This window comes from Cotesia glomerata, unplaced genomic scaffold, assembly GCF_020080835.1.
Source record: "Cotesia glomerata isolate CgM1 unplaced genomic scaffold, MPM_Cglom_v2.3 scaffold_153, whole genome shotgun sequence".
Lineage (NCBI taxonomy): Eukaryota > Metazoa > Arthropoda > Insecta > Hymenoptera > Braconidae > Cotesia > Cotesia glomerata.
Genome location: NW_025401920.1, coordinates 1 through 16,766, shown reverse-complemented (window position 1 = coordinate 16,766; position 16,766 = coordinate 1). Strand labels below are relative to the sequence as shown.

Here is a 16,766-nt window from a genome sequence, read left to right as displayed (position 1 = left end):
TTAAAACTTAATGTTTATTGCAATTTTCATAACACCGTTAACCACTACTGATAGCGTCTGTAGACTTATGTTGACAAAACAAAAGCAGCACGAAAAATGAAAGAGCGACTTGACGCGCATACGTTTACTATGGGACATTTGAAAATTTCATATAGTCAACAATTTTAAAGATTCTAAACCGAGTACACGCAGGACTAAATGTGAAGCTTTTTTATAAATTTTTATTGATCGGACTGAGCAACCCAGAAATTTTTACTATGGAACTATAATGAAAAGTTTTAAGCACACTCAACAGTTTTTGTTCTGTCAGTTTACGAAAAATTTTTTATTTATGTTTATGTAACAGTTGCATGGTCAAATTTACTATGGTCCCTAGTAAATATTGATTGGTACAATATGATATTCTTAAATTTTTATGGTAATATTTTGAATTGAGTCATTAAGGTTCAGTCTTATTATGTATGCATAGTAAATTTCTACAGAAATTTCTCACCGTGTAGGGATGAAACAAAACGATTTCAGACCAGAGTGAAGTTGCCTGCCCGAGCGAAGCGAGGCTGGCATCACTCGGTCTGAAATCGTGTTCATCCCGCGTCACACATTATATTTTTCATATAAGTTGCATTAAAAATGCTAGTTTCAATGTCTGGAGCCAACCAGAATTAGATAGTTTCAGACGAATAGCGAAAATACCACTTTATTATAAAACTTATAATAAAATAGACAGTAATAGTTTCTTTTTTATCGAACATTATCCGTAAATCCACACGTTGTCTTTTGTCATTCTTATTTATGCTTAATATCAGAATTATAATATGTCAGTACGGTTAACGGGTAGTATGACAATTATATAGGTATAAAATAAACAAACAATTTATAGGATTGAAAATAAAGCTGCAACTTCACCTCTCGGACAGAAAATCGTCATTTTCTGTCCGCCGGGAAGAAGTATATTACATACCTAGGCCAGTAAAATAAGAAAAGTCTCAGATCACATATAATTGTTGGCCGAGGCGAAGCCGAGGTTGACAAACATGTGATCTGAGGCTTTCTTATTTACTGGCCAAGGTGTGTATACTATTTTTCTGCTCGACGTAGCCGGAATGTGGCAACTTTGTTTAGCGCAGCGGCCAGAAAGTTGCCACTTTCCGGCCGGAGGGCAGAAATGATTGATTCCTCGCCCGGCACAGTCGCATTGGTCTGAAATTGTCTAGTTTCGGTTGGTTCAACAGGCATTGAAACTTGCATTTTTCAATGCAAGTTATATGAAAAAATAATTTTTCTAGCTTAAAAAATTAAAATTTTTTAGTTTGCTGTTGTTGAAGTAGTCGTGACGTCAATACAAGACGGATTTCCCAATTGGGTGAAAAAAAATTTACTTTGTCACGAAATGTTAGTTCTTATTATTTGCGCTGTTTCTTTTATTTGCGGATTGCCCAATGTCTCACAGGTAAGTTAAAATTTTTCCAAAAAATTAATTAATAAAAGAAATCTTATTATTGAATTTAATTATTTAGGGTGGAATATATTTCTTTCAACTGATTGATCATTATGCAGCATCGATTTCTATCATGTTCTTGGCATTCTTTGAAGTTATCGCAATATCGTGGTTCTACGGTGTACGAAGACTGTGTAGCAATGTCTCGGAAATGACTGGAAGAGTTCCATCGATGTACATTCAATTTTGTTGGTTTATAGCAGCACCTCTTCTGATAATGGTAACCGTATTTTATTTTTATTATTTGTGAGTTAGCATTCTGGCCGAGTATCCTCGGGCTTGAAAAAAAAAAAAAAAAAATATTCACGCGATAAAAATTTATCAAATGAATTGCATAAAAAGTATATGAAATTATTTTAGCCTACGGGTATTTGATTATGATATTAAAAAATAGAGAATAAAAATTTTTTTGATCATTTCAAAAAATAATATTATTAATGACTAATGTTAATAATGTTTTTGTTTGTTTAGTCGGTATGGGTATTTAGTTTGATTGATTATCAAAGCCCGACGTATGGCAATGGAGCTTATCAGTATCCATGGTGGGCAGAAGCTGTTGGTTGGGGAATAGCGTCCTTGTCACTGATCTGCATTCCAGCATTTGCCGTCTACGTATTAATTAGAGCCGAGGGCGTTACTTTCACCGAGGTATTTTTATTTAGCAATACAAACGTTACTTATTCAACCTTCACCAATTTTTTGCTGATTATTAATAATTAACAATCGGATAAAAAGTATTTTTTTTCTTTTTATTTGAATTATGTAATAACTATTTTACAATCACTAGTTCAATTGATCCGCAAATTATAACTCGTCCGATTGCGGCAAGAGTTATTTTTTTTTTTTTTAAAGGTCACACCATAACTCTGGATCGTATTTTTTTTTCTTTTTAATTTATTATGAAATTTTTACTTTATAAAATTATTTTCATCGGTGGAGAAAATTTATTTTGATTTAAACCGATTAAGGGGAAAATCAATTACCTTTGACCTTTCTGGTAAATTAATGGTCAAGTTTGTGCGAAGAATCTTATTAGTTGTCAATTTGCGATCTAGAGGGTGATTAATTATTTTTAATTTAATTTTTTAATCATTTAAATAATAATAATTTTTTAACTTTTACAATAACTTTATTATTATTATTATTTCAAATTTTATACTATAATAATAATAACTAGCAACTTTGCAGTCACTATGTGGACTATAAATAAATACAATTTCGCTTTATTAAATAATGAGTTTTGTTAAATTGCACTGTACTTTCTTAAATATTGACGTTTTTAAAGATATAAGCTCATCTTGATATTACTCTCATCAAGAGCTTTCATTTGAGTACCCACATGCATTTTTGATATATTTTTCATAAATATATATACATAATATATATAAATATATGAAATATGTGAAAAATTGATGTGGGTACTCAAATGAAAGGTCTTGATGAGTGTAATGTCGGGATGAGCTTATATCTTTAAAAATGTCAATAGTTCACAAAATACAAAGTTGGAAGTCATTTCTTAATTATTGATATTTTTAAAGATATAAGCTCATCCCGATGTTACTCTCATCAAGAGCTTTCATTTGAGCACCTACATCAATTTTTCATATATTTTAAATATTTATTTATATTATATATCTGTATATATGAAAAATATATCAAAAATGCATGAGGGTACTCAAATGAAAGGTGTCGATGAGTGTAATGTCAGGGTAAGCTTATATCTTTAAAAATGTCAATATTTAAAAAAATGATGTTGTATCTTTGTCACCTAATGATGTTAGTTGAAGATATAAGCTCATCTCGATGTTACACTAATCAAGACCTTTCATTTGAGTACCCACATGATCTTTTTATATATTTCATATATTTTATGTATATGATATTTATGAAATATATAAAATATATGAAAAATTGATGTGAGTACTCAAATGAAAGGTCTCAATGAGTGTAATGTCAGAGTGAGCTTATATCTTTAAAAAATGTCTATAATTAAGAAATAAAGGTTGTATCTTGTCACCTAATGATGTTGAGTTGAAGATATAAGCTCATTTTGATGTTACACTAATCGAGACCTTTCATTTGAATACCCACATGATTTTTTTTATATATTTCATATATTTAATATATATGATATTTATGAAATATATAAAATATATGAAAAATTGGTGTGGGTATTCAAATGAAAGGTCTCGATTAGTGTAACATCGAAATGAGCTTATATATTTAAAAATATCAATAATTAAGAAACAATGTTGTATCTTGTCACCTAATGATGTTATTAAAGATATAAGCTCATTTTGATGTTACACTAATCGAGACCTTTCATTTGAATACCCACATGATTTTTTTTATATATTTCATATATTTTATATATATGATATTTATGAAATATATAAAATATATGAAAAATTGATGTGGGTACTCAAATGAAAGGTCTCGATGAGTGTAACATCAAAATGAGCTTATATCTTTAAACATGTCATTATTTCACAAGATTCAATGCCATCTCTTAATTATGTATCTAGAAAAATTATTATTATTGTTGTTAGTAATGTTATTAAAATGAAAAATTGTAAATAACAACAATAAAAATAAATTTCTATTTTTATTTCAGAAACTACGCAATTCAATTAGATCACATTTTGAGGCCTGCAAAGTATGTCGTCAGGAATACTGCGCAAATCCGCTGCATAATTTATCGGATACCGATAAGGAGCAAATCAAACAACCACTCCAAGAAATGAACAGTCTGATAAATAACGTACCCATCACAATAATACCCGCAAAGTCTAAAACATAATAATAACAATAACAACAACACTACTAATTAACTGTCAATAGATGAAATTAAATAATATTCATAAAAATAATTATTTATAATTCAATATAGTCAAACAATAGACCCGGCTGACCAAAGAGTGGCCATTTATCACATAAAATAGAAGCCGATTAGTTGAAATTATCTATTTAGAAATTTATAAATCACATGCATGCCAAGACTGCGATATTACAACGATTAAAATAATATTTTTATTATTATTATTACCGGTAAATAATTCTAGAAAACTCTTTACTTGTTTTGATGATATTTATAGATAATTTAGTTTACAGAGTGATATATATATTATATACATAAAGTCTTCCATATACTCTCGGTTGTCGATATTTACCATACATGTATGGCATAGTTTTAAGAGCTCTTTTGTTCTATCACAAATTAATTAATTCAATTATCTGAACGTTGAGTGCTAAAAAAACGGAACAATATTTTTAATTTAAAAATATTTTCAAGCTTTTTTTAAAAATTATTTCAAAGAAAATAAGGATAAGGTAAAAGCCCCAATTATTGACACTATTAGAAACAAAGTAATGATTTGATTTTTTTTAAGCAATCAAATATCAATATCGTTGAATTTTGTTTGTGGTAATGTCTCAAGTAATCTTTTTACCAATCAAATTTTTTAAAATGATAATCGCTGATATTTACTAATTAATTTTAAATAATTAAATAGATTATCCGGATACACCAATTATTGGCAAGTTAAAAAACTGATTGATCTAATTATTGACATACCTTCACCCCAATTATTGACACCTGTACTAAGCATGCCTAGAATTATCTGCTTATTCTTATTTATCCAAACTTATTATTAAGTAATCAATTTTATTAAAGTTTATTAATAATAATTTCCATAAATGATTAATTACTTTTAAAAATATAAAAATTTATTTAATCAGAAGAATTCAAACTCTTACAGTTAATTTTTTAGATTAAAGTCAAAAAAAGGCATCTTAGCGCTGTCGAATGGCTGTCAATATGAGATTCAACTTAAAAATTATCAACTAATTATTGACACCCATTATTTAAATATTATAAAGCATACAATTAATTTCGATTATTCAATTTTATAAATTTTTCATATATTGTTAATTAAAAAAAAAAAAAAAGATGATATTATAAATGAAGAAATGAATTTAAACTCGGTATTTAAAAAAATGCTTTTCTTATCAAAGTTGTTAAGAAAATAAACGTTCGTAAGCTGGTTTGATGAACTGGTGGTATTATTTTTTTTTAATCATTAATATTTAATATTTTGAACTGTAATTTTTTCAAATGTTCAATTAATTAGAGTTTAAAAAAATTTATATGATAATTATTCTCATTACAGATGATTAAATGTATTTAAAAATAATTTAGGGTGTCAATATTTAAAACCCTGTCAATAATTCTATTTAGTATAGAAGTAGTTATTTCACAAATAAGATGTTTATTTGTTGCCGTAAGATGGACGGTGGAGTTCACGAAATGGTCCACCTTTACAAGCATGTGATTGTTGTGCAAACATGCTTGTATATCTACTTCTGTAGTACGTTTCTGTTCTTCAGAAACTGTACTTTCAGAAAATCCCCAGGGGGTAGAAATTCTATTTAGTATAGAGTAGTTATTTCACAAATAAGATTTTTTTTTTTTTTTTTTTTTTTTTTTAATAAAGTAGGCCCCCCTTTCCCCTATCCGTTCTTTCCCAACTCCTTTAAAATTTGCTTTAATATGGCTCTTTACCGTAAGATGGACGGTGGCGTTATTTGCTCGGCGGGTCTTATATACGTGACTGAATAAAGTAGTCAGTACTTGTCTCGAATAGTTTAACTGGTAGAGCCCCTTGGCGCGTAACCGAGAGATCTGGGTTCGATTCCCAGTCTGGGCTGTCTGATTATTTTTTGAATTACGGAAAAATTCCCACTGAGTAGGTTCCCCCTTTCCCCTATCCGTTCTTTCCCAACTCCCTTAAAATTTGCTTTAATATGGCATTGGGTCTTTTACTCTATTAAGTAATCAATTTTATTAAAGTTTGTTAATAATAAATTCCATAAATAATTAATTACTTTTAAAAATATAAAAATTTATTTAAAAGTAATTTATTTAATCAGAAGAGTTCAAACTCTTGCAGTTAATTTTTATCAACTAATTATTGACACCCATTATTTAAATATTATAAAGCATACAATTAATTTCGATTATTCAATTTTATAAATTTTTTCATATATTGTTAATTAAAAAAAAAAAAAAAGATGATATTATTAAATGAAGAAATGAATTTAAACTCGGCATTTAAAAAATGCTTTTCTTATCAAAGTTGTTAAGAAAATAAACGTTCGTAAGCTGGTTTGATCAACTGGTGGTATTATTTTTTTAATCATTAATATTTAATATTTTGAAGTGTAATTTTTTCAATTTTTCAATTAATTAGAATTTAATAAAAATGTATATGGTAATTATTCTTATTACAGATGATTGAATATATTTAAAAATAATTTAGGGTGTCAATATTTAAAACCCTGTCAATAATTGGGTCTTTTACTCTATTAAGTAATCAATTTTATTAAAGTTTATTAATAATAAATTCCATAAATAATTAATTACTTTTAAAAATATAAAAATTTATTTAAAAGTAATTTATTTAATCAGAAGAGTTCAAACTCTTGCAGTTAATTTTTTATCAACTAATTATTGACACCCATTATTTAAATATTATAAAGCATACAATTAATTTCGATTATTCAATTTTATAAATTTTTCATATATTGTTAATTAAAAAAAAAAAAAAAGATGATATTATAAATGAAGAAATGAATTTAAACTCGGTATTTAAAAAAATGCTTTTCTTATCAAAGTTGTTAAGAAAATAAACGTTCGTAAGCTGGTTTGATGAACTGGTGGTATTATTTTTTTAATAATTAATATTTAATATTTTGAAGTGTAATTTTTTCAATTTTTCAATTAATTAGAATTTAATAAAAATTTATATGATAATTATTCTTATTACAGATGATTGAATATATTTAAAAATAATTTAGGTGTCAATATTTAAAACCCTGTCAATAATTGGGGCTTTTACCTTATTATAATATTTAAAAAATATGTATGTGTAATGTATGAATGCAAGGGATGAAAAGTGTCTAAATTGGTCAACATAGTAGTTTTCCAGATGACAGAGCTTCATATAAACTTGAGTGTAATGTAATATAAGTGAAGTGATGAGCAGGGTGGGGACAATGAGGGTTGCGCGGTACCTAGAAAGCTTCTCTCTTCTCTCCCTGGTTCATGTCCATGCATACAGTGTACACCAAGCAACTGTATTGCTCTCACGAGGGTTATCTTCTCAGTAAGCTCTCGTGCGTACTTGCAAGCTCTCGTCTTCTGTAAGAATCACACTAAATTATAAATAAAATTACACTTTTAAAAATAAATAAAAAAAAACCATAATTAATAATTAATACTATAAATAAATATTGTTAATTATTAAAATTTTTAATCTAAAAATTAAGAGTGTAATTTTTAAATAAAATAAAAATTGTAAAAGCTTGAATTTTTGAATTGTGTGATATCGAGCAACTTGTTGCTCGCTTAAGCTCACGTGTTACTAAATCGAAAGGATGCATATGTATTTTATTGTCTAAGTTAGAGTTTAAATTAATTTAAAAAAGGTGACTTAGTTTAAATTAATTAAAAAAAAATAGTGACGATTAATTAAATGTCAATCATGTATTTGCATTCTCGAGCATTTAATGAGAAAATTTAAAATGTACATATCATGTTTATTAATCAGAAATACTTTGATTTAAAAACTGATATTTAAAAGTTAAATAAAAAAATAATTGTTATTTTAAACAATAGTGTTTAATTCTGTAATAGGATTTTAAATAACAGTCTGCTCTAAATTATCAAGGACGAAGCTTATTATAGAATATATTGAGTGAAGTAGACAATTAACTAAAGACAGAACAGCGAACATCAAAGGATCGATATTAAAGCCAATAATTACAAGATATTATCAAACTTAAGGTATAATTTGTCATGTTGGATAAGTGTGTTAGTTAGTAAACCAATAAACTTGTCTTTATACTTTATTTTAAAGATTTAAAGAGCTGTATACTAAGATGATTATTAAATTAGCCGTAATAGCTACATATTGTATATACGAGCTTTCAGACGGCACAAAGGATTTTATTTGGATGTTTAATAAAATAATTATTTTGATTTTTTTCAGGAATTATGTCACCGCGCAACGGCTCGTGTATGGCCGAATCGAGCTCCGTACGCAGTTTGTCCTCCGATGACGTCTCTACGAGCAAATCCTCCAAGAAGAAATCCTGCTGGAAGCGCGCGACTGATCCAGCTCACCGACGTGGTCGCCGGATTCAATTACTTCAAATGCTCGTGCTTCCTTTTATACCAATACTTGCGCTCATTGTACAGACTGCGAATACTCTTCATGATATACTTATCTATCGGCAAGAAGTATCCGATATTGAGGCTCAGGTATTTTTTTTTTATTAAATTCTATTTAATCTCTAGCTAATTCCTTAAATTCCTTCTTAAAATACTTGAAATAAAATTTTTTATTTCTGTACGGATTTAATTTTGCAAATAACTTAAAAAGTACTTTGCAGATTTGTTTCAAATTAAAAATGACCATTTAGATTTATAAATATTTTAATCTATTTTTTGTTTCATCAAAATTGACCAATCCAATCAGAAGATACAGCTGATTTGTGCATCCGTACAGAAAAAAAGACATAACCTAGTTTTTGGACTTCATAACCTCTAAAACTCAATTAAAAAATCATTGTTATTTAAAAACAGCTGTTAGTTTGTAAAATATGGAAAAAAAAAGTATTTTAAATACCCTAAAATAAAAATAAAAATTTTTTATTTCTGTATGGATTTAATTTTGCAAATAACTTAAAAAGTACTTTATAGATTTATTTCAAATCAAAAATGACCATTCAAATTTATAAATACTTTAATTTATTTTTGTTTCATCAAAATTTACCAGTCCAATCAAAAGATACAGCTGATCCGTTCATCCGTACAGAAATTAAAAAAAAAACATAACCTAATTCTTTGACCTTACAACATCTAAATCATGATTTAAAAATTGTTGTGATTTAAAAACAGTTTTGATAGTAAAATATAAAAAAACAAATTTTTAAAATACCCTGAAATAAAAGTTTTTATTTCTGTACGGATTTAATTTTGCTAATAACTTAAAAAGTACTTTGTAGATTTGTTTCAAATTAAAAATGGCTATTCAGAATTATTAATACCTTAATTTATTTTTTGTTTCATCAAAATTGACTTGTTTAATCATAAGGAGAACCCGAATTCTTCAACAGTACAGAAAAAAAAAACATAACCTAGTTCATGGAGCTTATAACCTATAAAACTCAATTTAAAAATTATTGTTATTAAAAAGTAACTGTAAGTCTATAAAATATGAAGAAGCAAATTTTTAAAATACCTGAAATAGAAAAATTTTTTTTTCAATTTCTGTACGGATTTAATTTTGCGAATAACTTAAAAAGTACTTTGTAGATTTTTTTAAAATTAAAAATGACCTTTCAAATTTAAAAATACTTTAATTAATTTTTGTTTCATCAAAATTGACCAGTTCAATCAGAAGATACAGTTGATTTGTACATCCGTACAGAAATTTGAAAAAAAAACATAACCTAGTTGTTGGATCTCATAACCTTTAAAATTCATTAAAAAATTATTGTTATTTAAAAAAGCTGTAAGACTGTAATATATAGACTGAAGAAATATTTAAAATATCTGAAATAAAAGTTTGAATTTGTTTTTCAATTTCTATACGGATTTAATTTTGCAAATAACTTAAAAAGTACTTTGTGGATTTTTTTAAAATTGAAAATGACCATTCAGATTTATAAATACTTTAATTAATTTTTTGGTTCATCAAAATTGACCAGTCCAATCAGAAGATACAGCTGATCCGTCAATCCGTACAGAAATTAAAAAAAATAACATAACCTAGTTCTTCGACCTCATAATTTCTAAAACTCAATTTAAAAACAGTTTTAAGTCTGTAAAATATGAAGAAACAAATTTTTAAATACCTGAAATAAAAAAAAATTTTTTTTTATTTCTGTACGGATTTAATTTTGCAAATAACTTAAAAGTACTTTGCAGATTTACTTCAAATTACAAATGACTATCCAGATTTATAAATACTTTAATTTATTTTTTGTTTTATCAAAATAGACCAGTTCAATCAGAAGATACAGCTGATTTGTGCATCCGTACATAAATTAAAAAAAAATAACATTAAAATTTTTTCTATTTCTGTACGGATTTAATTTTTCAAATAACTTAAAAAGTACTTTGTAGATTTATTTCAAATTGAAAATGACCATTCAGAATTATAAATACTTTAATTAATTTTTTGTTTCATCAAAATTGACCAATCCAATCAGAAGATACAGCTGATTTGTGCATCCGTACAGAAATTAAAAAAAAACATAACCTAGTTCTTTGACCTCATAACCTCTAAAACTCAATTTAAAAATGATTATAATTTAAAAACAGTTGTAAGTATGTAAAATATGAAGAAGCAAATACTAATTAAACTATTTAAACCACAATAGTAGAAAAACATGGTTGTAAATAAATAATGAAAGTATTTGAAAAGAAATTGTGCCAAGGACTAGTCGTCTCATTTATCCAGCAAGAACTTTTGTAATGTCCCGATCGATCAATTGTGGAGTATGTAGAGTATGTAGTACGCAGTCATCGACTATGAGTATCGTCGCAAGTAAATATAGCACGCCTATCATCCTTTCTGCACCTTCTTCAGCTGAAGTAACTTATAACTAAAATGTAATAATTCACATTTGTGTACTTGAAGATGTTTACAATGTCTATTGTCTCATCCATTAACTAACGTAAAGTGGAAAAATAATTCTCTATTACTTTTTACTCAACATTTATGTCTTTTTGATTATCAGGTAACAATTGCCACCGACCTGGGTAAAGTCGTCACCGGGATGCAATTGGAGCGCTCTGAAGTTGCCTTTTTTATTTACACTAATGGCAGCCGGTTAAGATTCAATTTGACACAGCGGTATTTTATTACCGATCAAACTCTGATGAACATGACTACCTGGCCGTTGGCTTCCGTCCCGAGGGATGAATCTAAAACACAAACTTACGAAGTGGTTAATAAAGAAGCGTTTCAAGCTCGCTTGGATGACTTCAGGCAAGTTTTTTGCGTTTTATTAATAAGTTAGGTTGTTTTAGAGAAAAATTTTGCAGTCACTTAACCATTTCTTAATTTTTTTTAACCAATAGATTTTTTCCAAAAAATTATTTTTAAAAAAATGCATTTTTTACTTTTTAAAATTTCTACATGTCAATTTTTGCTATAATTTATTTGTTTTAAAAAATTCTTGAAATTAGCAAATATCTGCTAAATTAATTTTCATTAGCTGACAAAGCTTTCAATCCCTGTTGAACCAACCGAAACTAGACAATTTCAGACCAATGCGACTGTGCCGGGCGGGAATCAATTATTTCTTCCCGGCGGACAGAAAATCGTCATTTTCTGTCCGCGAGGTGAAGTTGCAGCTTTATTTTCAATCCTATCAATTGTTTGTTTATTTTATACCTTTATAATTGTCATTCTAACCGTTAACTGTACTGAAATATTATAATTCTGTTATTAAGCATAAATAAGAATGACAAAAGAAAACTATTCAGTTTACGAATAATGTTCGATAAAAAATAAACTATAACTTTCTATTTTATTATGTTTCATAATAAAATGGTATTTTCGCTATTCGTCTGAAACTATCTAGTTCTGGTTGGCTCCAGACATTGAAACTAGCATTTTTAATGCAACTTATATGAAAAATATAATATGTGACGCGGGATGAAACACGATTTCAGACCGAGTGATGCCAGCCCTCGCTTCGCTCGGGCAGGCAACTTCACTCTGGTATGAAATCGCTTGGTTTCATCACTAGTCACATAATATACTATTTTATGGAAATTTTTTTATGATAATTTTATTGGGAATAAATTATAAAAAATTATGATGATCAATCAGCTGATTTTTAGGATTTTTTCAACAAATAGGTTGTACTTTTTAATGCGTCAAAAATTATTGTTGTAATTTGAAAAAATTTTGAATGTATATTATTAAGAGAATCAGAACAAATTTTGGGTTCAGGATATTCACATGATAAAAATCGTTTTTTTTAGAAAAATTTAGTGTCTTAATTTGAATTTGAGCCTTTTCAAAGTTTCATATCATTCCCACCGATAGTCAATTTATGATGATAAGTATTTAGGCTGCATTCGAAAATATCTCTAGATACATAATTAAGAAATGACCTTGTATCTTGAAAAATGTTGACATTTTTGAAGATATAAGCTCATCCCGATGTTACACTCATCAAAAGCTTTCATTTGAGTACCCACATCAATTTTTCATATATTTCATATATTTATATATATTATATATATGGATATGTGAAAAATATATCAAAAATGCATGTGGGTACTCAAATGAAAGCTCTCGATGAGTGTAACATAGAAATGAGTTAATATCTTTAAAAATGGCAATAATAAAGAAATTACATTGTATCTTGTCAGCAATTGACATTTTTAAAGATATAAGCTCATTCCGACATTACACTCATCAAGAGCTTTCATTTGAGTACCCACATCAATTTTTCATATATTTTATATATTTATATATTTCACAAATACCATGTATATAAAATATATGAATAATGCCATGTGGGTGCTTAAATGAAACGTCTCGATTAGTGTAAAATCGAAATGAGTTTATATCTTAAAAAATGTAAATAATTTAGAAAGGACATTGTATCTTGTGAATTATTGATATTTTTAAAGATATAAGCTCATTTCGACATTACTTATCGAGACCTTTCATTTGAGTACCCACATCAATTTTCATATATTTTATATATTTCATAAATATCATAAATATAAAACATATGAAATATATAAAAAAAATCATGTGGGTACTCAAATGAAAGGTCTCGTTTAGTGTAACATCAAGATGAGCTTATATCTTCAATAACATCATTAGGTAACAAGATACAACCTCATTTCTTAATTATTGATATTTTTAGAAATATAAGCTCACTCCGACATTACACTCATCGAGACCTTTCATTTGAGTACCCACATGCATGTTTGATATATTTTTCATATATACATATATATAATATATATAAATATGAAAAATATATCAAAAATGCATGTGGGTACTCAAATGAAAGCTCTTGATAAGTGTAACATCGAAATGAGCTTATATCTTTAAAATATATACTATATATATGTATATATGAAAAATATATAAAAAATTGATGTCAATTTTTTTGATTCATATAAAAAAGATACAATTATAAAAATAAGTTCAAAAACTTCAACTAACAATTTTCTTTTTAAATTTTCACATGTTAAATTTTCTTGATAATCATTCAGTTAAATAAATCTCAAAAATTGACAGATCGTAATTTTGTGTGAGTATTTTTATAACTTAAAGATGACGAGGGATAAAAATAAGATGGCGATGACGATACGATATGAAAGCCAGTGCCTCTGACGTTAGTCAATAACATCGATTTCAATGTCCTCGGGTTTACGACGGCGTAATAAATTCGTTCAAAGCAACATACTGGACGTTGATGATATAGGGGTTGACATGGATGATCGCCTCTTGCCCATTTAAAGTGTGCAAATAGTGCGCGACGATAACTTACTTTTTTATATTCTTTTTTAAACCGACCATTAATTCAAGTCTTTTGTTCTCGTATTTATCTTCCTTTTTTTTTTTTTCTATTAATATATTTTAATCACTCAATATTCAATAAAATTAATAATCACCTATTTCATATTTCAGAGAAAAAATAAGCCCGGAAGAAAGTACTATGGCCGAAGTGATGGCTTGGTACACAAGTGTAAACGCTGCAATGTTGGATATTTTGACCAATCAGATAAAAGAAACGGACAATAGCGGCGTTTGGAGGTTATTGTCAACAAAAATTACCCAATAGTTGGTTATTAATAAATTAATTAGAGCTTGATTGATCGGTCGCAGATACCTGATAGCTTTTAAAAACCTGCTGAGGAGTATCGAGAGCATTGGCATTGCTTCTGTCTACGGTATCAATTACTTCGGACGAGGGATACTCATGGGTGACAATTACGTCAGTTATGTTCGACACGAAGCGCTTGGAAGAGATCTCTTGAACGGATCGCTAACCTATGTTCCGAGCTTGAAGAGTTTGTATGCTGAACTCACGCGCAACATGCCCGGTTACGGCAGAATTAAATCTAGGTAATTTTTTTATAGGACAAATTTTAGTTAAAAATTTTGAGAATTAATTTTTTACTAGCAATCTTGCAGTCACTACGTGACTGCCATGACTTGTAATCTATAAATAAATAAAATTTTGCTTTATTAAATAATGACTTTTGTTAAATTGCACTGTACTTTTTTAACTATTGACATTTTTAAAGATATAAGCTCATCTCGATGTTACACTTATCAAGAGCTTTCATTTGAGTACCCACATGCATTTTTGATATATTTTTCATATATACATATATATAATATATATAAATATAATATATATAAATATAATATATATAAATATATCAAATATATGAAAAATTGATGTGGGTACTCAAATGAAAGGTCTCGATGAGTGTAACATCGGGATGAGCTCATATCTTTACAAAAGTCAATATTTCACGAAATACAAGGTCATTTCTTAATTATTGACATTTTTGAAGATATAAACTCACTTTGATGCTACGCTCATCAAGACCTTTCATTTAAGTACCCACATGCATTTTTGATATATTTTTCATATATACATATATATAATATATATATAAATATATAAAATATATGAAAAATTGATGTGGGTACTCAAATGAAAGGTCTCGATGAGTGCAACATCGGGATGAGCTTATATCTTTACAAAAGTCAATATTTCACAAAATACAAGGTCATTTCTTAATTATTGACATTTTGAAGATATAAACTCATTTTTGATGCTACGCTCGTCAAGACCTTTTCATTTGAGTACCCACATGCATTTTTGATATATTTTTCATATATACATATATATAATATATATATATAAATATATGAAATGTATGAGAAACTGATGTGGGTATTCAAATGAAAGATCTTGATGAGTGTAACATCGGGATGAGTTTATATCTTTACAAAAAGTCAATATTTCACAAAAATACAAGGTCATTTCTTAATTATTGACATTTTTGAAGATCTAAACTCATTTTGATGCTACGCAGTCATCAAGACCTTTCATTTGAGTACCCACATGCATTTTTTATATATTTTTTATATATACATATATATAATATATATATAAATATATGAAATATATGAAAAATTGATGTGGGTACTCAAATGAAAGGTCTTGATGAGTGTAACATCAGGATGAGCTTATATCTTTAAAAATGTCAACAGTTCACAAGATACAAGGTCATCTCTTAATTATGTATCTAGAGGTAAAACATTTTCGAATGCAGCCTAAATACTTGTCATCATAAATTGGCTATAGATGAGAATGATATGAAACCTTGAAAAGGCACAACTCCAGGTTCAGACTTTTTCAACGATATCAAATTTAACTATAAAAACCCAATTTATCATATAAATACACTAATTACAAAATTTTGTTTATTCTCTTAATAATATAAATTTCTAAATTTTGAAGCCAAAATTTTGAAGATTAATTTTATTTCAAAATTGTAGAGATAAATTTTATTTTAAAATTCTAAAGCCAAATTTTTACTTAAAAATTAAAAAAATTAATTTTTTTCTCAAATTTTTATCTTAAAATTTTGAAAACAAATTTTATTTCAAAACATAAAATTAAATTATAATATACTGAATACAAAATTAAATTTCTCTACCCTAAGTTCTATTTTTATTTTTATTTTCAGGAGGGATGAAATACTGAGAAACTTTCGCCGTGAACCAAACTTTGATGACGCTATAGCATATTTCGACTCGATGGCGATGTATGTTGATGAGTTACGTAAATTGCAAAGCGCGTTACGGGACATGATAAGGTAAATAGCTTTTAATCATTTTTATGGATTTTAAATGTTAAATTGAATTATAAAATACGTAAGATAAATTTTTATTATAATTAATGCCAAAATTTAAAAATAAATCCTTCTCATATTTAAGTTACAACAAAAATATTTTTTTTTTTTTTTTTTTTAATATAAAAAAACATTTTTTCTATAAAATCAAATTTTTTTGTTAAAAAAATTTTTTCACCAATATTTTCGCTACAATATCAAAAATTTAAACCATTTATTTTAAATATTGCGTTAATTTTTTAAAATGAAAATTAATTTTTAATTTCTTAATAATTAAATAAAAAAAAA

General features: G+C 27.2%; 2 protein-coding genes across 5 annotated transcripts; both read left to right on the top strand.

The window, feature by feature from the left end:
* The first annotated feature begins 1,307 nt into the window (after window positions 1-1,307).
* On the top strand, window positions 1,308-4,365 carry LOC123273886 (sodium- and chloride-dependent GABA transporter ine-like). The gene is made up of 4 exons (XM_044741368.1): window positions 1,308-1,450; window positions 1,518-1,718; window positions 1,970-2,146; window positions 4,113-4,365. The coding sequence occupies exons 1-4, from the start codon at window positions 1,391-1,393 to the stop codon at window positions 4,296-4,298; spliced, it is 624 nt and encodes a 207-aa protein (XP_044597303.1). The 5' UTR covers window positions 1,308-1,390; the 3' UTR covers window positions 4,299-4,365.
* A 2,996-nt stretch (window positions 4,366-7,361) lies between these two features.
* LOC123273885 (receptor-type guanylate cyclase daf-11-like) lies at window positions 7,362-16,442 on the top strand (the record flags this gene model as incomplete). 4 transcript variants are annotated; one of them, XM_044741364.1, is given in 7 exon segments in its annotated part: window positions 7,362-7,699; window positions 8,193-8,342; window positions 8,548-8,819; window positions 11,306-11,556; window positions 14,233-14,358; window positions 14,431-14,670; window positions 16,314-16,442. In XM_044741364.1, coding segments are annotated over 5 exon segments (1,013 nt in total), but the record flags the coding sequence as incomplete, so codon positions are not given.
* Between the last annotated feature and the right edge of the window lie 324 nt (window positions 16,443-16,766).

Bases quoted from the DNA above. Each gene is read 5' to 3' on its own strand.
- LOC123273886 (XM_044741368.1), top strand. From the start codon at position 1,391: ATGTTAGTTCTTATTATTTGCGCTGTTTCTTTTATTTGCGGATTGCCC. The intron at 1,451-1,517 runs GTAAGTTAAAAT...TTAATTATTTAG, and splicing joins GATTGCCCAATGTCTCACAG to GGTGGAATATATTTCTTTCA. The intron at 2,147-4,112 runs GTATTTTTATTT...TTTTTATTTCAG, and splicing joins AGGGCGTTACTTTCACCGAG to AAACTACGCAATTCAATTAG.